Consider the following 26,395-nt stretch of genomic DNA (forward strand, 5'->3'; position numbering starts at 1 on the left):
CTTAGAAAAGCCGACTGGTGGCGCGACTAGTACTGCAAGCGGTTTGTTTTCATGCAGCGGCACTACCGATTCAGTATGCTGCGAAGTTTCAATCAGATTGGTCGGGTTGTTGTGTGTTTCTCGTACATTTAAAAAAAAAATTTGCTTGTGGAAAATGGAAAAATGGAAAATGGAGAAAATTGAGTTTAGAGTTGTTATTAAACATTTTAATATAAAAGGGTTAACAGCAAAGGAAATAAAAAATGAGTTGGATTTAGTTCACGGCATATCTACTCCTTCACTTGCAACTATTTATAACTGGTTAAATGAATTTAAACGTGGTCGTACATCAACAAAGGATAAACCACGCTCAGGACGTCCTGTAGAGGTGACTACACCAGAAATGATCAATAAAATCCACGATATGGTGTGAAGTGACCGAAGATTAAAGTTGAGTGAGATAATTGAGGTTACAGGGATCTCAAAAGGTAGCGTCATTTCTATTTTACATGACAAATTGGGCATGAAAAATATTTCTGCAAGATGGGTGCCGCGTTTGCACACAGTCGACAATAAACGCAATAGGGTGGTGGCCTCTAAAGCCCTGTTGTCGCTCATGCAACGCAATCCGGATGAATTTTTTCGTCGCTTTGTGACTGTAGATGAAACATGGATACACCACTATACTCCCGAGACGAAAGAACAGTCAAAGCAGTGGATTGCGAAGGCAAACCATGTCCAAAGAAGGCGAAAACCGTAAAATCAGCTGGTAAGGTTATGGCTACTGTATTTTGGGATGCGGGCGAAATTATTTTCGTTGACTATTTGGAAAAAGGAAAAACAATAACAGGGGATTATTATGCATCTTTATTGGACCAGCTAAAAAACAAAATTGAAGAAAAACGGCCTCATTTAAACAGGAAAAAAATCCTCTTTCATCAGGACAATGCCCGTGTTCACACATGTTTACGATCAATGGCTAAAATTGAAGAATTGAAGTTCGAATTGGTCGACCACCCACCGTATTCGCCAGATTTAGCCCCCAGTGACTTTTTCCTTTACCCAAACTTTAAAAAATGGCTAAGTGGACAACGTTTTTTTTCAAATGAAGAAGTCATCGATCGGACAAATGCTTATTTTGAGGACCTTCCGAAAACTTATTTTTCTGACGGTTTAAAAAAAATTGAGAAACGTCTAACCAAGTCTATTGAGCTCCAAGGAAATTATGTTGAGAAATAAAAAAAAAATACAAAAATAAAACCTGTTTTAATGCTTTTTTCTAAGGAATTATTGACCCACCCTCGTACCATTAGACAATAATCAAAATAATTCACAGAATCATAATGAAATAAGGAAGAAAACAGACAATTATCAACAAACACGGGCTGTCAGTTGCAATCTGTCAAACATCGACTCTGGCAAATTTTGCAATCGGTTCGCTAAACTTATGGTAGAGGGGCATTCTGTGTACGAATTCGGCGAGATGCTTATATACAAAATCTGGATGAACGCAATTATACGTTTTGCACGCCATCTGGCGTAAAATCGCATTCGAAAATATTGGATGAACAGGGTATAAGTATTATCACGGCCATAACAAGAAAATGAATGGGTAAACGTGCATTACCCTGCAGTTGCAAGCTTGCATGCATGAATCAAAAAAGTTTGGAAGCTTCTAAATTTTCATGCAACAGTAGGGATTTTTTCGATCTGTGCCTGCGCAGTGGAACGACAGTGTCAAACCTGCCGGCAAAAAACGAACTATACTCATTTTGTTAACCGATTTTCACTGCCTATCAAATAGTGTCATAAAATGACAACATCTCGTCTGGCCTACTCTTGAAGAATGAGATTGGAGAGACAGTCAGTACTTTTACGTGTAAACAGTTACTGTGACGATAGTTTAAAATACGCACTATTGCTGCCAGTAAATCCATGCACGTGTACTGGCGCTATAAGTGTATCAAAGTTTCTACAAAAAGTGGAATAATGGTAATTTAAATTAATGAATTACAAGTTACATAATATAGGTATAATAATATGAGTTCATGCATTTTGTTGTGGCTATTACAATGCTGAAGAAGATTTAAAAATGAGATTTTCTATTTATTTAATAGACAAGCTCTTCGTAAACTTGTGGGATAGCAGAAAACTAATTTCATGTTGATAAATGTACTTGGACCTAGGTAAACTGTTGGTAAACTGTAGATATAGATAAGTAATGCAGAGTAAACTTATATTTGGAAATCGTACCTTCACTTAACAAATCTTCTCTCACAGGGTTGGTTATCAAAAACTGATTACATAAAAACTGAACGACTTTAACTCTATCTTCGATGGACGTAAAAGGATATTCACACGAGTTTAATATCTTCAAAACTTCCTTATCGAATGACTTGTCACTTTCCACATAGACTCGTAAAACTTCCGGCCATGTCATTGTGTCCAGCATAAACAGAGTTATATTCACACTATCTTTGTGATCCAACGGACCGAAGTGAGTCTGCTGGGAATCTTCCTCTCTCAGCAGCGCTTTGAGAAGCATGATATGTATTTCTACTAGGAGATTGCTTTGGTCTTCGCAGGATAGGGCGGCGCACAGATCTTCCAGTCGGAAAGGCGTCAGTCTGACGAGATGCCGAAAGTGACGCAGCACTTCATATATACCGGCCACTTGCATGACCATCGAGATGGGAATTATTAAATCCTCCGAGGTGTTGGGAAGTTCTAGGGGGGGTATGTCTTTTTCATCTCGGATCCAGAGGGGCTCGGGGCTGGGCGCTCTGGCCATTCCGGCTAGAGTCTTTCGCGGAGTGCCGCTGGCCGTGCTGAAGCTGCTGAGGGAGAAGTCGCTCTCGCTGCGGGCTCCGTCGCCGCCCAGGCTGACCTCTGAAGCCGTCTCGCTGATTCTATCTTCTTCGATGTCAGATTTATTATCGCTCGACTCGTCGCCGAAGTCGGAACCGTAGTGATACTCCGAATCGTGAATGTCGGCCGCCTGAGGATTGTATCCTCGTCTGGAATACGACCCGGTGAGTCCACCCCTTTTACTGGATTTCGATTGGGAAGCTCTGGCGCCTCTTCCGCGTTTGGCGCTCCTCCGGCTCACGTCGCTCCCCTGGGGCGAGGACGCCCTCGAAGCCGTCGGGGTGCTCGCCTGGGAGTCGGATCCTAATCCTTGATTCAACAGATATTTAGGCTTTTTCATCAAGTGAAATTGGAATTTCCGATTCTTTTCGACGGACCCAGATTTCGGGGGCCTCCCGCGCTTTTTTGCCCCCCTCCCCGACATTTCGATAATAACTGTCAAATTATAGACGTCTCTTCAGCACGTGGATAGCAAAAACACCGAATTGTATACAAATACAAAATGACACAACTGCATTTTAAGCGAGCTGACTTTTTGAGTTAAAGCTTTGCGCCATCATTGGCATAATTTCAGAACGACAGAACTAAAAATCCGCCGCTGTCTCGGATGATTGTCGCATAAAACACTCATATTCCACATTAAACACTTATTTCATTCGAAATGCAATACGGTTTTCGATAATTTTCTCATTACGGCAAAAGACGCACAAAATATTTCACTGACGCGATTGCAAGGTGAGCGAAGCTCGCCTAGGTCGAATGAAAGCTGCGCTGTGATTGGTCCGTCGACAGGCGGCCATGTCGACTTACAATTAATTTACTACAAATTGTACACAAAATTGTAATTCACCGGTCAAAAATGATAAAATAACGTTTTAAAAATGTACGAAATGGTTATAAAAAGCTTCACGGCTCAATCGACACAATATATTTATACGATTTTATATTAGTAAAATGTGGATATAACGTTGTTCATCCAATCACGGGCCATTTCTATTAATCGAAAGGAACAATAAAATTTATCATTATTTTTATTAATTAATAGTGAGGCAGGACTATAATAAATACAATCGGTAGTATTTCACAACTTCAATTAGAACTAATCAAGAGGAAAAGCTATTTTTTGGAGATTATTTACACACTCGTCACTTTTTACAAACACAACAGATATTTTATCAAAAACCTCGACGCTGGCCATGATTTTACCATAAACAATATAGTTACATTTTGTACCACCAGAGAGAGTCGTTTTCCGTTTAAATGACGTTTGCCAAGTAGGTATCGATAGCATAGCTAGCCCCTGTCATGTAGAAAATTGTAAAATCTAACTCGAAACGAAATTCATACTTTTTCACGATATTATTTTACACAATTAGGCATACTAATCTTTCAGATTCAGTTGGTCCGATTGAGACGCATAAAATAAAATCTACCACCATGTATAAAGTGGAACCGATTATCTCAAAAATTGATCAAATATCATTGCCGTCGTGTATGTATGAAGTAAAAAATATCCATGGAAGCACGGTCTTCAACGACATTTCGACGAACGAATCATCCCGCACGAAAGATCCAGAAATAGCCCAACAGGTTATCAGATTTTTGCAGGTTTTGATGTGATTTTTCTAAACATTTAGTCTCAGATACAGTAAAATTGGTTAAGTTTACTTACTCCCTTATCTTTTTAAAACACTTGGACATCTCACACGTGCACTTCGGAAGTATGTCGATGACTGAATAATATTTCAAAAATGTCTGCCGAAACTTTGTCTGCATTTGACGAAAGTACCTATTTATATATTTTTAATATTATTTTTTTTCTCATGAGTGCTAATGGATTTGAGCAGGTACTTATATAATTTCGTCATAATATTTTTTATCTCTACTACTTAATTTATACTAAAAATATTTTTTTAAGGAACCCTTGAAACTCCTAATCATGCTTGAAGCAAGGCAAGAGGTTTTGTTGAAACAATTGGAGAGTCTGCGAACCCAAATGGTGACGATGAAAAAGCATTTCCAATCTACACCGGTAAAAGCCGAAGTCCAATGTGTCTCAACTGATATTACCAAAAAGGTATGTTTATTGCACACCTTATTGCTGATTTAGCTTTTTAAAAGAGCCAATGATCAACATTAGAAAAATTGTTCAGAAAATAATTACAATCATGACCTACCTACTTATAATGGTAAAATAAATTTTGTGAAGGATATAATATACGAAATAGCTTATATTAAATGTACACGAGTATTACGATTGGATGAGATAAAGACCTAATAAAATTAATTATCGCCATAAATAAAAACCATGTGCTCTCGCAGGCCATCCAACAGCTCATTCATAGAATCCAATTCAACATAGAGGGACATCAGATAAGATGTCAATTAATTCTTCCAACACAAATAACTAAATCCATTAGAATTTAAACTCAAATTCCATCAAGTAATTTCGGTCGATAGTATTAATATTACAAATAACTAAGATTAGACCACAAAATAAACTATCTGTGTCCGCAATGTCTTATCAGAAGATATCAATGCAGTTGAGGTTGTCTCATGTCTGATTTTGCACGAAGCAAGCTGTAGTAGTAATAGTATAGAGTTATAACTCGATGGCGTGACCTTGACGCCAATGTCATGATGTGAGTATTACCATAGTATCTCGAGATACTAGTTGTCACACCTGCTGCACCGTAAGTTATAGTTGTCGGTCTCTAGTAATATACTTTAGGTACTTATTTTCTAAACATGGTATTTAAAACTTCCCGAAAACATACATAGGTATTAAACATAGAGATATTAAATATAAAGAGGGGCAAGAATCGGCTTTCTCATACAACTGAATGAAGCAGGCCAACAATAGCCGACAACTTACGAGAAATAGCGACCCGATAAAAAAAATGCAGGGCATCACGGAGGATTTACTTTGGTCACTATAACGTAATCATATGATATAATGTTAATATGGAAATCTTGCCACAAATTGATTACCAGCCTGCCTCACCATACTTTTTCCCCATACTTGCCTGCTTCACCATACTTTTATATAACCTGCCGCCCCTAGGTATTAAAAATGAAAATTCTATACTATCCTTTAAGGCCGGTCCGGACGGGGCGAGTGATTTAGTGAATTAGTAACTGAAAAGTGTCCGAACACAGTTCATTAGTGAGTGACGCGTCAAAATAAACAGAGCGCCGAGAGCGACGGATATTTTAAAACGGACACCATTCGCGCGACACGAGAGTGCAGTGCTGCCGTCTGTCGTAACTTCAAAAATAATTCAAATGACACTATGCAAAAACGGCGTTGTTGAATTAAATCGATTTATGCTCCAAATTCCTATTGATGAATACTAATTTACATAGGATACCTACCTATTATATTTTTGTGGTTGCATACATTTTTGTAGTTTGTTTAGGTAATAAATAGGTACTTTATGCACAATATTAAAACCACACCAGACATCTATCGAACCGCCAAAGAAATGTCTTACACATTCCCAAATGTAGAAATATTTTTTTCACAATACCCTTATCTAATGCATCAGGTGAAAGATCGTTTCTGTTTTAAGGGGGGACATGCTCGTCGAAGGTCAAAATTGAGTTTTTATTGTATTTTCAAACCATGATCCTGGACACTCCTTAAATGTTGTAGATAATCTATTTATATAATTTTGAAGCCTAATTATCCTTTATATTTATTTCAAACATTTGATGACTGCATAAAGTATTTTTGTTTCATAAAATAGTATTCTTTTAAACCTCTCGCTCTAATGTTTTAGAATATAGTCATATTTCGGTACATAACTGTGCAGTGGTGTTAATATTTTTACGTTTATTAATTTTTAAACGCATTTATAAAACCATTAGTATAATTTATTACGAGATAATTTTAGTAAAATATTTACGATAAAAAAATATATTGATAATCTCTATGATCCCAAATTTGACAAGAATTAGGCATTTTATTATTCAAAAAATCGGCAAGATTAACACTTTTGAAGATGATTCTAAAGATACTTATTATAAGCTATGTCTTTGACCATTCAAGTGTGATAAACATCTTATGAATAATGATTGCTTTATAATAATTATTGACCTAAGAATACGGTAGTGTTTTTTTGAAATACGCCATTTCTTTTGGCATTCCCCAGTGGTTAAGCTACAACATACGGCCGTAGCCATAAATTGACAAACTATAATTAAAGTAGGGAGTAAAATTATGTTAACGCGTGTGTTTGAACATGTACCTAACCAAATTTTTTTTTATTTTTTTTTAAACGGTACATTGACACTGCCAAAATGACGAATTTGCAAGACGAAAATTTATTTAAAACATGTTTTTTTATTTTATTTCTATTACCTTTGTTATATTAATAAATTAATGAGTGTTTCTATGTATAAAACTTTTTTTCTAACTTGAATTTGGGGGCCCCGAAATTTTTACCGCTCAGGGCCTCCATTTGACTTGATCCGCCCCTGATCTTATGCTCCATTGTCCTTACTGACTATAAAATATAAACAGAATGATAAATGAATAATTATAAATTATAATTATTCTAATGAACACTAGGATACTGTGTACCTACCTACCTACGTCTTTACCTACTTTCAATAACAACAAGTTTTCTATGAAATATTTCCATTATTTATCAAAGTTTTAATCAACAAATTATCCACACTACCTACTGACATGACATAATATCCTTCATACTGAGTGTACAATGTACCTAAACAGAATAATAAATGATTATAATAATTATATATAATAATATATATAATAATTATAAGATAATGTGTACCTCTTTACCTATCCTCAATAACAACAAGCTTTCTGTGAAATATCGCCATTTATCTACGGATCTATCAACACACGTTCTCGACTTTTTGTCGCATTGAAGTATAATAATAGAAGTTATATTTTTACGAGTAGTGATCTTTGTTTCAACGCTGTGCCATTCCTACGGCAGTCGACAACTAATGCACTCGCCTGTTCAGACTTGGTTTGTGGCTTGTTTAGTATATAGTGAGAGGTGGTGGGGATCGCTACTCGCCCGAAATAATAGAATAAAATGGATCGAATTGACTGACCATTTTACTAAACTACTCGACTAAATTTGTCTGTTCCGACACGGTTTTTTACCAAATCACTCGCTACTTTACTAAATCACTGGCACAGTCCGAACAAGGCATTACAGATACAAGGCTTTTGGCAAACAGTTAACTATTTTTTTTATTGCAACAAATGGTTATTCAGGAGATTTGGGCGCCTCAGTAGTATAAATACTACTAGTTAATTTCATCATAATTATTTAGGACTCATGCGGCTCGGCTCAGTCGGTAAAACACATTTGTCAGAATCTAATGGCTGCAGGGTCGAGTCCCACCCGGCGTCCTATTTTTTTTTAAAAAGATTTTTTCTATTTAGTCCCAAGGTGTTTCTAAATTAATATGTATGCTATAAATAACTTTAATGTTTGTTTTAATTTTCAATAATTTTCCATGTCGCTCGCATTGATTCTTGATGCTAAATTCTCTCAAAGTAACATCAATAAACTTTTTGTCTGTTTTTCTTATTCAATTTAAGGTTCTGCCTGTGGATTGCATTTGTAACTCATTTTTTTTTGTTACGGGATCCACTATATTGCGCCTGATCAATTTACAAACTTAAACTAAGATCTACCAAAATATTGCATTTTATTTTACAGGTGGATTTACCAAAGAATATTGTAATTAAGGCAAGTCCGGGACACCCACCTTACTCTTTATTGAGTCTTCAGAAACTATTAAACATTAATATTTCCTGCCACACTCATTCTTCCGTTACCAAGATGCCATCGTCTGCCGAAGAATTCTCTCGAAAGATCTCCAATTCTATTGAACCTTGTGTCACCGTGACATTAATATGGAAAGAAGGTACTAACATTAATATATTTTCTATCTATTTAAATAATATTTGGCAACAATGTTCCCCGTAAGGTGTGCGCGTGTGCGCGCGCACACATACCAAAATGTATCCCCACACATGTTTTCATCCCCCGTACAGTCCTCACACAAAAAAATTTTCCTTTCCAGCTTTTAGTTTTGCTCGAATGCACGAAACTATCACATGCACAATTCTTCGACTCATAAAAATGTAAAAAAGGATAGGATGTGATATTTCAAATGCGATCATTAAGAAGAAATCCTGCGATAAATTTTAATTAGAATGGCTCTCTGAAATCGTCGAAACAGAAATGCCATCTTCAATGCATTCGCAAAAAGTAAGAATTGGTGATAAATATTTGTTCATTCGGAAACATATGATTGGATCAAATGCATCATATGCTCCGCAGCAAATATGCAAGGAGAATTCACATCTGGAAACAAGTGGATTGTATTGAGGTTGTATATTTTTAAAAAACATTTAAGTCAAAAAGTACACCGGTATGCTGTTACGAGATTGAAACATTTGAAAAGATGTGGACTTTTGAAAATAATGACTGAAACACCCGAAAAACAAAAGAATAGGATTCAGATCTATTCAAAGTGTTAATTAATAATGTACTATTGGCTATAAAAATTAATGCTTCTATGCTTTCTGTACAAGATATTCACAATCATGTATCTAAACACACAGATATTCCCGAAAGCTGGCGAACTAAAAATTAATTATGCGTTTGAATTTGTCGAATGCATTGCAGTCATTAAAAAAGATTTTTTGACGAATTACGGAAGTCTCGGTTTCATACATTAATTGTTGATGAAAGTATGGATATATGAGTAACACATATCAAAAAATGCTAATTTTGTAGGTCAAATATCGATATGGGATAAATCACAAGACTATTTTTGTTAGTGTTATTATTATATAAAATCACTGAAATTAATAAATACCTTAAAAATATAAGTTTTAATGAAAAATCGTGGGGGGGTAACCGCACCGGGTGACGGCTCGACTGCTCAGATGCGTCGATGATCCGCACACACAATAGAAAAATCAGAGGAACGTTGCTTGGCAATATAATATTTAGTACAAAACGACTAATTCTTTTGTTAACTTTTATTTGCCAATATTCCCAGGGCAAGATTTCACCTCCACCACTGCTCTCCACTGACTCCTGTCCTCCGCCATTCTTCTCCAGGTCCAATGTGCTCCAGTATTCTTTCAAGTCAACTCTTTTATTCCTATCATTTTCTATTCAAACGTTCATTGTGTAAGTAGACTAATTAAATTTGTTTTTTTAGTTGATATTAACATGGAATTGGTAACATCTTCTACGATGCCGGTAGTGATATGCGGTGAAGTGAATATGCTCCGTTATCTCATCTCTTCTATTCCATGCCGACTTTCCTACAACAATAAACCCTCCGCGTGGGAAATTGATTCACTGCTTGATATTTGCCACCGGCTTCAGGACCACAAAACTGTGAAGGAGCGACAATCAATATTGAGATCACTGAATGCCAGTTTAGGTAAACAACAGTGGATAACTGGCAGTGACAATATTTCTGTGGTGGACATTGCAGCTTGGAGTATTATTAAACAAGGCGCATACGAAAATGACTTAACTGTTAATATGAAAAATTGGCTTAAAAAATGCGAGGTATGTAATTCTTTTTGTTTACTAAAATAAACTCGTATTGACAGCAGTAAATTAATGACAATTGTTTTTATTATTTCCATTATGTATTGATTTATTCATCGACCAGGACATGGCATGGTTGTGCGAGAACAGAACAATCACAAAGGATGCTCCAAATGCAAATGCAATGCACGTATTGGCGCGACACCAATGGTTATACGGGTTCAAATCCCGTCGAGTTTCATATTTTTTTCAAATATGATTTTTTCTAGTGGTTATATCGTCAGTGTTTTTAATTTATGAAAATGCTATTTTACATGAGGATTTATAACTTTTGACATTTATTTGTTTATTACCTGTGGATGATTATAAATATCTAACAAGTTTATAATAAAGCGTAGAAAGAATACTGTCATCATAATAAGCATTATTATATAATATTTTTAAAGGCCTAATATGTCACATTCGCTTTTTATTCGTAATTTTAATTAATTTAATTTTAGTCGATTATGGTTTTTAAGTACAAGTATTCAGTGAGATACAAATTCGCCGTTTTTACACAATAAAGCTAGTGGGGTACATATTGTATTTTCATTAAAATCTCGATTTCGCCAAAATGGTTGATTCGCCCTTTCTACAAAACACCGACGATATATCGTCGCCGTAGATGTCAAGGGAGCCAAGCCACAAATTTGGCGAAAATGTGTAAAGTACACAAAGGCATTTTAAAATCATCAAAGATGCGGTGGTCAATGGATTTAAGCCACAAAACTCTTTTGACTACCACACACGTGTGCCAACTGCACATTTCAATATTCAGTGGTCAAGAGATATAACTTCTAAGATACTATTTTGTTCAGTTATTTGTACAAAATAATAAAAAGATAACACCACAAAGTATATTCTATGTTCAAAGTTTCACGTTATATCTTTAAAAACAAAAAAATTCAATAAAAAAATGTCACTTTTTTTTGTCACACAAAATCTTTGCACGCTTGTTTCTCAGCATTATGATTTTATGGACTGGCTCCCTTGACATCTAGGGCGACGATATCTGAGGTGTTCAATAAGAATAATTATTGAATTGATATATTCCTTGAAAAATATTTCATTTTACGAAAGACCACACATGTTGCAATGATATTGAATTGAACGAAAGACATATTATTATACCTATATCATGTGGACTTGTAATTCATTAATTTAAATTACCATATTCCACTTTTTGTAGAAACTATCAAGTTTGATACACTTATAGCGCCTGTACACGTGCATGGATTAACTGGCAGCAATGGTGCGTATTTTTAACTATTGTGACAATAAGTGTTGTAAAAGTGCTGACTGTTTTTCCAATCTCATTCTTCAAGAGTAAGCAAGACGTGATATTGTCATTTTATGGTACTATTTGACAGGTCGTAAAAATCGGTTAACCTCAAGACGAGTCTCTCCGCAGTGTACTTTGTTTTTTTGCTGGCAGATTCGCCACTATCTTTCTACTGCACAGGCGCAGATAGAAAAAATCCAAACTGTCGCATTAAAATTCAGAATTTTCCAAACTTTTTTGATTCATGCATGTAATCTCGCAACTACATTTTCTTGTTATGGCCGCGATAATACGTAATGCCAGCAGTAAATCCGTGCACGTGTAAACAGGGTATAAAGCCATAATTGGACAGATGTTCCTCACGCTCGAGGCTGGCCAGGCATCCACTGACTCGCTCTCAGTCTGAGGCGGCTGGTATGATTATGTATTATTAAAATGATCACCTTCGTTCTTCAACTAACTGACCATTATAAATGTGGTTGTTAGGTTAAGATGAAAATTATGTGAAAGGGCGAGATATTAAAACAAACATATTTTCTGATCACAGATGGTTTTATTGTGAAGAAAAAATACAAGATTTCTTTGTATGTTCAATAGACATAATTTTTATTCTTATTATTAACAACACTACCAAAGGCAGAAAATATTTCCAAGTAGAAAATTTTATCCTAATCAGTACTTTTAGAAAACATTTTTATACATATTTTTAGTTACATTTAGATTAAAAATCAGTTCAGATTTGCATATTACTTACAGCAGGTAATAGCGTTTACATAATATTTATTAGATTATTTTTACAACGATTACCATTAATTTCATGCAAAAGAGGAGATCAGTGAATTAAATCCACATCGTATGGAAAAAATACTTTTCAATTCAACATAAGTATGTAATATTTTATGTAGTTATGATGAATAAAAAAATTTAATTCCAATCAAATTTTCACCAAGACTAGTAACAAAATTTTCCATGATATAATTAACAAGTATATAGGTATACATACATACATTAAATAAAAATGTATTTACAGTGTTTTCACAACTTTTTGCTAATTTCACAATGATATAAGAATATATTGTCAGACACAACTTATTAATAATAAACAATTTATAAATTAAAAGATAAAATACTCGTTATTTCTTTCATAAGGCCAACTCTGGATCCGGACAAAAATAAAGAAAAGCAAAAGTAGATATTCCATTCATCAAAGGGTTTTTTTAGCAATTGATTGAAAATTATTTAATTTTATTTAAAATAAACCACTGTGAGAATCAATAACACATTGACATTCAAGATTTAATTTCCGTTACATTCCCCACATTGTATGCAAATTATCCATGAGTATTTAAGATATTTTTGCTTCTAGAAGTTCTTATTTTAATTTTATTTAATCTACTGAAATGGTCCTCCGTATTAAATATAGTTTTAAACCGAGTGGTTTTACTCTATGACTTCTATTCTAATTAAAATGATTAATTTATTGACAAAAGCTCTTCACTGATAAATTTCACATTCATAGCCAAATCAAATTTGAAAATACATATATTCATATAATAATGTGTGTATTATTGGAGAATGAACTATTGTGTAAAATCTATAAACAATAAAATATGAAATAGATATTGATTTATGGCTTATATTTAAGGATATTCGTGAACAATATTAAAGAGGTGGATATATTCTACAATTGACACTTATTTACATTCACAATAAAATTATTATTTTCTTGGAAATAATAAATTTGGCACTAGCTAAATATTTCCCTTCATATGCATAATATATAATATATTTATTAGTAAATAATACCAAATTACTAACCACTGACATGAAAGTTCGACAGATAGATAACAATAATTATTATTGATTAAAATGTGATTCATGATAATTGAAGAGAGATTTCGTGCACTTGTTAAAAAATGGCACAAATGATTTGCACAATATGCCAAATCTATTATTCTCTTCAAATAAATGCTATACTGTTGATAGGTAAATTAAATAATGCAATAATGGTCATGTATGTATTATCTCATATCTATTGGAATAATAGCAACACAATGATTACTTAATTTTATAAAACATTATCCTTCATACATAATAATATTATGTATGTAATGACTGTGTAGTTAATATTATGTTCCTCTGGTTTCATTTCAATCATGTGTCCAATATCTGTGATACACAAATTTATATACAAAATTTATGGATGAAACTATGGACGAATATATGAATGAAAGTATAAAAAGAATCATTTATATGTTGAATTTAAATTTACAAATATATTTACACTGTAACAGTCCATAGATGGCAGTGATAATAAGACCTTTATTCACTCTATACTCGGAATTATTAAAACTAAAATTATACAAATCAACACTCCATTGTCTATTACTGGTCTTGATAATGGTGTTACAACCAAAAAACCTATAAATTAAAAAACCAAATCTGTGTTATTTAACTTCTTCACCGCGGAATTTTATTAATTACCACATTTAAATAACATGCTAATTAAAACGAATGGCCAACTAATGAGGACACAATAGGTGTGCCGTCACCGCTGAAAGGATTAATATTATGGGTAATTAATTAGTATAATATGATTGTAAAATGGAATTCTGCCGAGTAAATATGTTCTCAGTTAATTTATCAATACTCATCAACCATATTATGTGGTCTGCAGAGTAAGCAGTACTGCCAAGAAGTTTTGGTCAGTACATACAAAAATTCTTGTTAATATTGATTTTATATATTAAAAAAATCTATTTTACTAGTTCTCCTATAATTATTATGTAATGTCTTGGTTTTTTTGATAGTGAAACCATAGTTAAAACATGTATGAAATAAAACTAGGTAGCTAGGTACATAAGTAAAGAAATGAATAATCTTTCACATAAAAAATAATTAATAAACATAAGCTGATAAAATGGAATTAATATTAGGAACATCGTACATAATAATATTTTTTGAAATATTACAATGTCATTAAAATTTGCAAAATGTACGTGGTTTTTTTTAATTGAAACGTGTATAACGTTATGCCAAACCAATAAGTTGATTAATAAATAATTAATGGCAATAGAAAGTAACAAGAGAACATCATTTGTCTCTAGACTGGCAAAGTTGCATTTTTCGATTAACCCACCTCAGCTCTCAGATGTAATATTGTAAACTAGGATTCCATAGAACATTAATTAAATGAATCTAACCATTCACTAACTTTCCATTAATTTTAGCAGCGAAATATATTTTGCGTTGGTGTTATTTTCATAAAAACATAATACAATATTGTAGTGTACCTACTCAGCGATATATTATTCTAATTTGATATTGACTGTGCCATTCACTAATGATATTTTATCTTTAAAGAGTGCAAGTTTGTGAATGAAAAACTAGACAATATTGAAGTACAACAAAAAATATTAATTACTTACATGTTGTTTTATATTGATATTTTCATTTTCAACTTTAAAATGGTGATGATGAAATTCCAATATTTATGGTTAATCCACAAATAGAGGTTGTGATCGAGAAATCTTGTCTTCAGAATTCTCGAGAAATAAATTTCGTGTATTCTCATTTCTCGAGAAATCATCAATGAGAAATCTTTAGTATTCGAGAAATTGTTACTAGGTCAAAATAACAGAATGCTGCTGACTGTAAAGTGTAATGAAAACTCTGAAATTCCCCGGAGGGTAAAAGCATTCGACTTTGAACAGGTATGAAATTTCTTATTTGGTGTTGTGGGCAACTTTTCTATCTTTGGACAAAAGAATTTTGAATTCGCCAATGAACAAGATTTAGGTATGGGCCCGAATTTTGATCTCAAACAGATTCGGCAAACAGAAAACTTGGAATTGAGTTAAAAAATGAAATAGACATCTCTTTATTATGAACACATTTATTTACAGCCGGCATTTTGTTTAGTTTGATTCCAAAGAATGCAAATTCTACCACAGATCACAATCCAAATCACAACACTTAAATCGCCATTTCCATTAAACCCTGTAAAGACATATTGACAATATTTTATTTATTCTCGTACATATCACCCAAGTTGAACAAAGAAATTTATCAAAATTATATCGAATCCCCACATTTCATCCTACATTGGAATGTAGCTATAATTATCGAGATTCCTGTTAAATCACTTGTTTTATTTTAAAATAATAGAGTAATACATGGTTTTACACTATGTCAAATATATCATGCGCGATTGGCAATTCCGAGGTACACATGCTTATTCATTACGTAAGTAGCCTCAAGCAATACTTAATTGCACGGCACTGAAATTGGTAGTGGTGAAGTGAAAAGAAGCGACATGTAACTATTATTATTAGAACATCTTAGTTAAGGAGAACTTAATGTCGACATCTCTGCACTTTGCCATTAGCATTTTTTTTTCTTCAATAATATGGAAGCTGACAGCGATAACACCAGTCCAACTGAAATTGAAATTCTAATACCTACATACTAAATAAAATAAAGTATATTGTATGTACAGTTGTATTTTTACATAAAATTTAACACCAATTTTTCTGTACATTAATACAGTAAAATCTCGTTAGTAAGAACACTCATAATTCGAAATTCGCTGTAATTCGAAAGTTTCCCGAAAAAAAAGTCCCTTGAACATTATTTGCACATAAAACCCATACATTTCATATTTCGTAATTCAAATTTTCTTCTATTTTCGGTACCATGGAATTCGTATTAACGAGGTTTTACTGTAGTATTTTGAGATGGAATTTTTTTACGCGACGATTCTGCAGTATGTAGTTGAACCCTTCTCTGAAAAAACAGGTTGTGACAATGATAGTTTTCGGTTCACACATTTGTCTACATACCTGTTAAAAATCATTATAATCTTGATAACAGACGATACTAGAAATCTTCGTGATGATACACAGCACATATCACATGATTTGTAAACTATTGAGTCATATTTAATCGCTACCATCTCAAAATGAAAATTTCGGGATAATACTACTTTTCCGAGAGGGACACAATAAAATTCTAAATGCAATTATTCTCACATTAATAAAAATAAACCAGTATCAAATAATAATTTAAAGCTATTATTTGTCTACATACCTCAAAGTGTGAATTTTGTAAGTGCCGCATGCATTGATTTATAAAGTCAAAATTATGAAATTTGCAAAATTATCACATTTGCAATAGTGCCTATTCCTACCGAGTTCACTACATTTATACTATCTATTACTATTTACAGAGAATCCTAAGTTAAAATCACAGAAACATATTTTTAATTTACATAAAATAAATGAAAGGATTGTGTCATAAATTACATCGCGATGGCATTAAAAATTTGTGCTATTAAACATGTTAAAAAGCTTCACTTATTTATAGTAATTCGAAAAGTCCTCACGTATAAAAATGTCTTCGCACTAATAATTATTTTTTAGTCATCTCGCACGATGACGAAACAGTCAATTTGAATATTAGTCGTTATAAATTATTGAAATACAATACACACTATGACAATATTTATATGTGGATCGTATCCGTGATCACAATATCACTACCGAGAGCGTCTTGTCAAACGAATGATGAAAATCCGGGCAGGGGCGCCCGAGACCGAGCCATATTGTTCATGATAATCTGACCACCATTCAAACTGACAACGGCGCTACCTTCCGGTTCCGAGTCCGTGTAACTAGAGTAGTTCCTCACCGGTTTCTGCTTCTTCCATGACTGCCGGAGAGAATCATTCACATTGGCGTAATGATTAACAAAGGAATGCGGATCCGAGCGAACACTCTCATTTTCACTTTCCGATCCCTAAAAAATAAAAAATATATTTATGCATTTCAATGCAAGTCTACTGTCAATCACCACATCACAACCTATTTGAAAGAAGGGCCTATTTATCCAATTTCTAATTTTTCAAAAAGGTAAAAATGTTGATAAATAATGATATATTATGCTTGACGAGACATACATTTTATTATAATGCTCTACATACGCGAACATTTTTGACTACCAAAATCGGTGTGTAAAGTGGTGAGACATCATTCATAAATTAATTTATTATCTCTTTCATATATTATAATATATGTAGGAATTATTTTAAGATAAGTACTAAATTGAGATATAAATCATACTAAAACTGGCACAGTTACAATGCATTGTTAAGAATTCTGGACTGGGATGTAAAGCCATCATAAATTTTTTTTTTTCAAATAACACTCGATCTCTCGGATTCAGAATTAATAATTAAATTACCTGTGATTCTGACGAGCTTATCTCTGAAGGTTTTTCAGTGACAGAACTGTCATCGGGATTTTCTTCATAGTCCTTGAGACTCTCTTCATCGCTATGATAAGCGACAGACGCTGGAGAAGGCCTCGGTGGCGATTTGCTAAGCGCAGGAGTGTGTGCGGACGCTGTCTTTGCTCGAGCACCCGTTAGATTACTACTTAAAGTTCCTTGAGCTCGACGCAGCGTTCCCGTACTTCCTACGGTCCCATTATGCCGCGCTCTGTACAAATCGAGCGCCAACTCGCCTCTTTCATCAGCATCCATTGCCATGGATTCCTCCAATGTTTTCTGAGCTTCTTCTAAAATGTAATATAATATTATAATTAACAAATTTGACAAATATTTACTTGAAATAATAATTTTTAATCATTGGCAATCTAGACCGAATAGATACGTCGTATAACTCCCCTAAAAAAGAATAATATTAGAAATAAACTGTTCAGAGCTCGACTGAACTATCAAATATTTTATTTTATAAATAGGTAAATGTCAAAGGTCTACATTTCAAAAACATTGCCTTCCCTTCTACAGGAATTCCACAACAATCAATCTTAAAACCCTTTGGATGCTACAATGTTTTTCAAAATATTTCCGAGGATTGCTACCATTTATTGTCGATAAATGAAAAAATTGCATTATTTTTAGACACCTTACCTCTTTAATTGATTTGGCGAAATCGGACTACAATGAAAACACCTTTCGTAATTAATTTATCGTTCTGAATAGATAATGAGGCAATTACATAAACACTCCATTATACGGGCGCGATCGCGCGAGCGAAATGTACGATCCGCTCACAGTTTTGATTTTTACCAGCTATTGGAAACAATCGGTTACATCAAAATATTATTTTAATTGCATTCGATTGCGTTAGCTAACAACACGTGCTCTCCATAACATATTATTGTGAAATTTATTTTTCGTTTATTTTAATTCCTGAAATCGAAGTAGCATTTTCTGAAGTGTTTTTGGATTAAGATTTTGCCGAGAAAACTCATATACCACCACAAAAAAAATACAATAGTTATCATTTCTAAACCTACCCAGTCACAAAACATATATCAATTGGTTTATATTAGACAACTATAAAACTAAATACATTAATAAAATAAATATTTCATACCACTGGTGCGTAGTATGTTCCCAAATTAACTTAACATTTCAAGCATCAAAAGCAAAACGATGATCGTTGTTAGCATTCCAAGGGGTTAATATTTCCTATGAAACTCAACTTACAACGAAAGTGATATTCTGTCATAAGTCGAGAAATATTATCCAGAAAAAAATATAATACTATATCACATTATGTGCAATAATCTAGGTACAGTAGACTCTCGATTATCCGGGCTAATGGTGGGGAGAAGCGGCATGGATAAAACGAAAAACACGGATAATCCGAACTATGGTTTTTTCTTTTTGAAATACTACATATTATACATTTTTAAAGAAGAAAATTATTTTAACATGTTTAATACTTATTATTTATTAAGAAAATTTGTGATTTTTCGTTTGTTTGCAGGAATCTTTCTAATATCAGTTTGAATTTTTCTAAAGCATGTTTACGAAAGTAAGCGTTTTTATTTTTTAAATTAAATTTATGCACAGATAATCGGGAGTTGACTGTACTTTTAAAAGGCAAAAAAAGAATCACTAACGTTTATACTTATAGCTTTTGCTCTTGACACAAAGAACTGCTATAACCATTATTATTATAATTATAGATGTTGCAGCCAATGCTACCATGAACCATGTCTGTCTGTAGAACGGTTTATGCTGCAAATATCCATATTCCAAATATAATTTAGACGGAGTCATCACAATATCGTCTGTATACGCCGGGTAACTTATGCCAAAGCCGTTATACGATATGAGTCTGAATGAGTATCCCGTGGAGGGTAACAATGTTTGGTAAGATATCGTAAAATCTTCCAGAGGACCGTTATTAGTTCGAGTGACAGTTTCCCATCGAGAATCGTCTGAAATGAAGAAAATCTCATGAATATCATACAAGATAAAGAAAGTTCGAGACGGTATGATAAATTTAATTTTACACACATTTTATGCTAATCAACTTCTATAACAGCCACCTACATCATGTACTGTAACTATTCACTACTATTTTTCACAGGTAAAGGTGCGCTTAAAGTTTGCTAAGGTGACATTATTAAGATGCTTTACAAGAATAAATTAAAATTTATGGTTGATCTCCATTCTTATAGGATCAATGATTATTACATGAAAAAATTTGCAGGCAGTAATAGAAATGAGAAACAGAAATAAATAATGGGGGAGATTGATTAGTAGATGTTTGATTACATGATTGTGTTATATTGTATTGTTCCATATCAATAAATTACTTATAATATAAATTGTTAGTTTGACGACATGTTTTTTTTAAATTTACTGAAGTTATTTAGTAGCAACACAGTGTACAGATAGTATTTATTCTATATAGTTAATATTAATCAGGACTGATACAAATCATACAATATTACAGTGATTTATTTATACTAACAAATTTTAATGTCAAAACTATTGATTGAAGATATGGACAATAATAAAATAAAATTTTAAATGGGACTGTAAATGGGCAACAAAAATTGCATGTTGCCGGAAACATTTTTGAAAACTATAGTCAGACAACATTTCCGGCAATACTGTTGCAGCCATATTCTCAACAACATTGAGTACACTAGAGCAACAATGGCCGACAGTGACATCATATACATAATTCAGAACGACGTACATGAATTATTTCATTGATAAGGTCCACAACCTTTACATCCATTTGGTCATTGTTAACATTGTATAATAAAATTATTTTTAATCTTTTTTAAAAGTTTTGATCTATATTATCTATTCTATCTTTAATTTATTTGAGTAACACCGAAAACAGAATGTGAACAAGAGAATGGTTTATTATTATCTATTCCTGCTTATATTGTCTATGGTATGTCAGACATGTTGCCGAATTTTCGATGGCAGATCGATATCACGGCCAGTATGTGAAACATTCACCAATATTAGGATATATTGCACGGACATATTGCAGTAACATTTTCGTATATTGCTGAAACATTGTAGCCACATATTGCTGTAAAATGTTGCTCATTTACAGACATTCTCTGTGACGAGTCCTGATTATCATTAAATTATATGGAATACATAATGTGATTTATTTTAATTAATACAATGTCTTTCCATTCAAAATTGACAGTTAACACTAATGAAGAGCTTATCTAGGCCATAGGTTTGCACATGGAACAATACAAAATAGACATGTCATTTTGCACTAGAAAACAACTGATTTATTTACTTTTACTATATCACAAGTTTAGTGTTTGACCTACATGCTCTAAGATGTCCTAATAAGTGTACTTTGATATGTGCAAAATATATTCAAGTTTGAAACTTACAATATTGCCATGTTTCCTTAGCTGGTATTAAAAAAATCATGACATTATTTATTAAAACTACCAATTATTGAATAAAATAGCAATAAAAAATAGACAGTACAAAAACTAAAATAGCAATCTGATTTCATTTATACAATTTTATGAAAGCTGATGCAATAAAATATTTTACTTTGATAAAGAAGAGAAGTGAAGCATCGTATGTATATAAATAAATACTTATATAATATTATATTATCAAACATAAAGATAAAGAATTGAACGTAATTGTAATGCCTGTAAATTTTAGACGATACGTTGATTTGTATGCACCTCCAAGGAGAAAAGGTTTAACATTTATGCAATAAAAGCTTATGCCGTTTACACATTCATGAGATATTATTTGCCTCATGTTATATCAATCTGCATCTCAGAAACACAAACAAATTAATGTATCGTCTCTAGCTTTGAAATCTAAATTTTGTCATCGCGCTCGACGTATGCAATCTACACACCCATAAAACATGAATGTGTACATTCATATTAATCCTTTTCCGCCTATACAGACTATGCACACGCAAGATACGTCTGCGTTTTACACATCTGTAGATTGCATGCGTAAAACACAATAGCGAAATTAGACATGAAAGTATTAACAAATAAATTGTATTTGATAATTTACCTTTTTTCCTAGTTTCAATGTAATAACCAAGCAAAGGGCCTTTTCCGCTAGGTGAGTTTTGCCAATGCATATCGACTCCGGCCGGTGTTCTTGTGAGAACAAGTTGTCTCGGTATAACGGGAGAGCCTTCTTGGGGCCCCGTACTGATGTTCCCCCAAACGGGAGGACCCAGGTCAACAGTCATGGCTCTCACGCTGAATGTGTATCCCACCTCTTCTTCCAGTCCGCCCACTACCAAACTCGTATCGGTAACTTTCTGTTTCACTTGCTTACTGAATTCTTTGGAAGAAAAAACATTAATGGGTATTAATGGGTATTTTAATAAATAAACATGTAGAGATCATTTTAATGCGTTCGCTTGATACCTTTTATGAAAAATGTGTATGATAATTTAAAAGAACTAACTTTCATTTTGCTGTGTTGTCTCGTATGTCACAATATATCCAACAATCAATCCGTTCCTTTTGCGAGGCGGCTCCCAGTTCACTCTCATGCTGGTCATCGTAATATCGGTGAAATTGAGGGCCTCGGGAGCTCCCGGAAGTCCTTGGTGGGTTCTGGCAGTGACGGCTTGAGACCTCGGACCGTCGCCGGCAGGATTGAACGCCAGTATTTGAATGCGGTACTGAGTATATTTGTCGAGAAAAACAAGACTGTGACTGGTGGATGTCGCTGGTACTACTTCAATCTCCTCTTCAATCTTTTTATCGGTGCTTTGGTGTTGAGGAGAATCAGTCACCAAATAAAATACCTAAAACCACGATTACCAGACATTAATATGTAGTTATTGAAATATATGGCCATATTTTAGAGTAGGTACCATAAAAGAATATCGACAAACTACTACTCAATCATATTTACTGCGCCAACTGTTGAAATATATTTACAGATATTTAACTATTTTGTGAAATCTTCATGATAGTAGATAGCAAATGAAAGCTTATATTTTAATTATTATTATAAACATATATTATCCTACAATATGTACTTAAAGCGTATTAAAATAAAATGAACTATAACTAAAGAGTGACATTATAAAAGTTTTAAATATTAAACCTACAACAAAATTGATTCTAAATAATGTGTCCTCTTCTTTCGGTCCAGGGTGTGGAGAAATATAAGATAAAATTAAACACGTTAAAAAATATGTTATTTTCAATAGTTAGATCTGTATAAACTGTAGAAACTTTAATGCATATTATAATCCATTAAAGTTTCTCAAGCGCGCATTCAATATTGGTAATATTTGAGGACACTCGGTGTGCTATGTGTCTCAGGTTTTATGACCTAATTGTCATAAAGTAATAAACCGTATCTGACTACAGAGCCTTGGTCCACGGTAACTGGCCTTCACATTTCTATATCATTAATCTGTTCTGTGTTCGGGTTCGTAATGCATTTAAAAATGCATCTAAATCTGTTATATGGCTCTGTTACCTTAGTGTGTTTTAAGGAAAATACACATACATGTTACTGTATGTATATTAAAATAACAAACGAATTATTACTTAGACTACACCACAGTATACGGTTCCATTAAAACATGAAAAGTCATTTTGGACTAACTCTGTTTTACAATATTATGATCCTTATTAATTACCTTATATCCCAACAAATCTCCATTCTGCGCACTCATTAACAAAGGTTTCCACGTGAGCTCAACTTCCGTAGACGATAGAGACGTCGCGGCAACATCTCGCGGAGGTGCAGTAGGAACGGCTTCGCCCACCCAAACGGCTGCCACCTGACCAGAAGGACCTTCTCCTTGCGAGTTGAATGCACCAACTGTTATCTCGTAATTTGTGTCCACGGATAAATCTGATAATACTATTCTGTCGGACTGAAAATTCAAAAATGTATAAATTAACTAATCTAATAAGATATAGGTAGGTACATAAATTCATTCCACACAAGTTTCAGATAACATAATAAGGTTTTATTCAGCAGTAAGCGTTGTTTACTGATCATTTGCGTAATGGTCACCGCTGATGCAAATGTGAATATGTATAAGAATTTAGGAAATCATTATGATGTGTATCTATCACTTTTGGTGTACTAAATCAAAACTAAATTTTTCTATCATTACTTTCCTACGGAGACAACTGTTCAGTTTTGACAAAACAAATGCAATAATGGAGTTACTTTTGCTTTGCCGAAAATAAACACTTTGAAACTTGTAGTTCTGTACTGACGATTAGGTACTATTGATTTTTTCAAGTGCAAGTTTTTGAAGCAATGTTTTTTTAAATTTATTAATTGAATTGGTGTTTGCATAGTAGAACTCCATTATTAAAGTAGAATTTACAAAAATAATTTTGTTTCAAAACCAATATTTTTAAAATTGAAGTATAAAATTTTCAATCAAACGAATGAACAAATTTGACATAGAAAGACATGTTGCCTCTTTGACGAGCGTACTTCGACTCAGTGATCATGCAATAATTCCTATAATATTCTCACAGAATATAAACCAGAAAAAACATGAAGATTGTAGATATACAAAATACAATTAGGTACCTTTATTCCCATGACATTTTCTTTGAGGGGGGATTGTAGAACTGTTGGAAAATCAGAGACCGGCTGATACACCACTCTATATCCTCCGGTTTCTACTTCTCCGCTCCAAAATTTGTCTTCTACCACATTCCAGTAAACTTGAACACTGTTCGTTGTGATAGGCACCACTCGTAATCCTTGAACACTACGGCTGGGAGCTAGAAAAATAATAATTACAATAAAATATCCATCCATATAATTGAATAATATATTTTTATATTCTACTTATTTGATTTAAGTTTTGTACTATTCCATTTGAGTCAATTTTTTCAACCCAGGTTTTGCCTTTCGGCATCTTCAAGCACCCTGCGCTCTCATCAATGGCAACTGCACACTGACAACGAACACAGTTAATTCTCGCTTATATAATAAATTAATATAATAAAAGATGGTACAGATCATGTATAAAAAAAAACAAATTTTGAATATTTGAAGTGTTTGTAGATATTTCGATACCTACATTAATACATTCTGTAAACATATTAATTGTCATTATTGGAAACCATGGATCTACTTCATGTTGGGAATCTGATATGGTGAACTAATGAGAAATTTTAATAAATTATACGTATCTACTAATAACAAATAGGAATGTTAAGGTATAATCCATAATCGATAAACTGAATGCGTTAATCGCAGTACTAAAATGTCAGGCTTTAAGAAGGTATATGAGTTAAACATACGTATTTACCTGAAGATGCCAAAAGACGAAACTCGGGTTGTAAAAAATGACTCAAATGTAATTGTACAAAACAGAATAGTTCAAATTCCATCCCACGGTTGATAGTATTAATTACATAATTTATTTATGTACAATGCTAAGAAGGAAATTTGTTACCTGCTGGTAAAGTGCGAACTTTATTAGACTCCTTACTGAATCTACTTGGCCCAATATCATTAGTTGCACGAATCCTAAACTCATATGAAGTAAACGGTTTAAGATCGCTGGCAGTATAGGATGTGACAAATGGATCGACCCGTTCAGGTATTGTCTGCCACGTACCATCATTCTCTCTCAGCTGAACCGTGTAATATCTGTAATTCAATAAGAACGAAAAAGCTTATTCAATTTGTAATAAAAGCTGCGTGAAGACAGTAAATTAAATATGGAAGATAGTTTTACCTTAATGGAGCATATCCATCTCTGCCAGGTGTCCATGAGAAAGTGATATGGTGAGGTTGCAATTGACCTTGAGAAACTTGCGGTTGAGAGGGAGGCTGCGGTGGACTTCGATTGTTTGTCGTTAAGACAAGAGCTCGTCCCGTTTGTCCCCATCCGATACGCGTTTGAGCCGTAACAGTGAATAGATAGTAACGCTCTGAAGTTAAACCAGTCGCCCTATAAAAAAAGAATTACATATTACTTTTAAAAAATGATTAAAATAATTGCAAAATAGAGGCTAAACCGAATACAAAAACAATGTAATATTTTATATTGTATTGAAAAGTAACACATAGTTTACCTAAAAGTTCTATCTGATGGTAAAAACTCCCTTGAAAATATGAGATCTTTAGTACTATTCAAATGATATGTCACACGGTAAGCCAAGATTTCTCCATTGGGATCTTCTGGAACGTCCCATATTATTCTGGCTGTCGTGAATGAGACATCGGGGAACGATACATTTGACGGCACACCGGGAGCTAAAAAATGGACACATAATATACTGTAACCTCGGAGAGCCACAAAGCGAGATTCTAATTTGAGGGCTTCATAACATGTTTAATAACAACCGTTTGATGATAATATTTA

The 26,395-nt window shown here is 33.5% G+C and overlaps 3 protein-coding genes across 6 annotated transcripts in view; 1 reads left to right on the top strand and 2 right to left on the bottom strand.

Annotated features, from left to right (window-relative positions):
- E(bx) (nucleosome-remodeling factor subunit NURF301 E(bx)) overlaps positions 1–3,573 on the bottom strand; it is a 38,628-nt gene extending 35,055 nt beyond the window's left edge. For both annotated transcript variants that reach the window (XM_085958444.1, XM_085958443.1), the window contains exon 1: positions 2,233–3,573. In XM_085958444.1, coding sequence (XP_085814570.1) covers positions 2,233–3,271 — 1,039 coding nt within the window. In that variant the 5' untranslated portion in view covers positions 3,272–3,573. The remainder of the gene's footprint in view (positions 1–2,232) is intronic.
- A 550-nt stretch (positions 3,574–4,123) lies between these two features.
- AIMP2 (aaRS-interacting multifunctional protein 2) lies at positions 4,124–10,831 on the top strand. 3 transcript variants are annotated; one of them, XM_085958466.1, is made up of 5 exons: positions 4,124–4,455; positions 4,766–4,924; positions 8,556–8,763; positions 10,075–10,433; positions 10,540–10,831. In XM_085958466.1, the coding sequence occupies exons 1-5, from the start codon at positions 4,285–4,287 to the stop codon at positions 10,672–10,674; spliced, it is 1,032 nt and encodes a 343-aa protein (XP_085814592.1). In that variant the 5' UTR covers positions 4,124–4,284; the 3' UTR covers positions 10,675–10,831. The 3 variants fall into 3 exon arrangements, with proteins under 3 accessions (XP_085814592.1, XP_085814593.1, XP_085814594.1); XM_085958467.1 differs by having other exon boundaries at positions 4,124–4,437; XM_085958468.1 differs by lacking the exon at positions 10,540–10,831 and having other exon boundaries at positions 10,075–10,488.
- Positions 10,832–16,137: 5,306 nt separating this feature from the next.
- sdk (sidekick cell adhesion molecule) overlaps positions 16,138–26,395 on the bottom strand; it is a 292,529-nt gene continuing 282,271 nt past the window's right edge. The window contains exons 20-29 of the mRNA XM_085958445.1: positions 26,106–26,286; positions 25,766–25,981; positions 25,481–25,677; positions 24,604–24,800; positions 23,687–23,926; positions 22,492–22,837; positions 22,087–22,365; positions 19,668–19,988; positions 17,977–18,311; positions 16,138–17,532 (exon numbers count right to left, since the gene is read on the bottom strand). Of these exons, the coding sequence (XP_085814571.1) occupies positions 17,290–17,532; positions 17,977–18,311; positions 19,668–19,988; positions 22,087–22,365; positions 22,492–22,837; positions 23,687–23,926; positions 24,604–24,800; positions 25,481–25,677; positions 25,766–25,981; positions 26,106–26,286 (2,555 nt within the window). The 3' untranslated portion in view covers positions 16,138–17,289. The remainder of the gene's footprint in view (positions 17,533–17,976; positions 18,312–19,667; positions 19,989–22,086; positions 22,366–22,491; positions 22,838–23,686; positions 23,927–24,603; positions 24,801–25,480; positions 25,678–25,765; positions 25,982–26,105; positions 26,287–26,395) is intronic.

Source organism: Rhyacophila brunnea, unplaced genomic scaffold (assembly GCF_057557595.1).
Source record: "Rhyacophila brunnea isolate RB1 unplaced genomic scaffold, BYU_Rbru_1.0 scaffold_7, whole genome shotgun sequence".
In the NCBI taxonomy this organism is placed as follows: Eukaryota; Metazoa; Arthropoda; class Insecta; order Trichoptera; family Rhyacophilidae; genus Rhyacophila; species Rhyacophila brunnea.

Excerpts from the sequence above, each read along its gene's own strand:
- AIMP2 (XM_085958466.1), top strand. The coding sequence starts at position 4,285 with ATGTATAAAGTGGAACCGATTATCTCAAAAATTGATCAAATATCATTG. Across the intron at positions 4,456-4,765 it reads AGGTTATCAGATTTTTGCAG|GAACCCTTGAAACTCCTAAT; the intron begins GTTTTGATGTGA and ends TATTTTTTTAAG. Across the intron at positions 4,925-8,555 it reads CAACTGATATTACCAAAAAG|GTGGATTTACCAAAGAATAT; the intron begins GTATGTTTATTG and ends TTTATTTTACAG.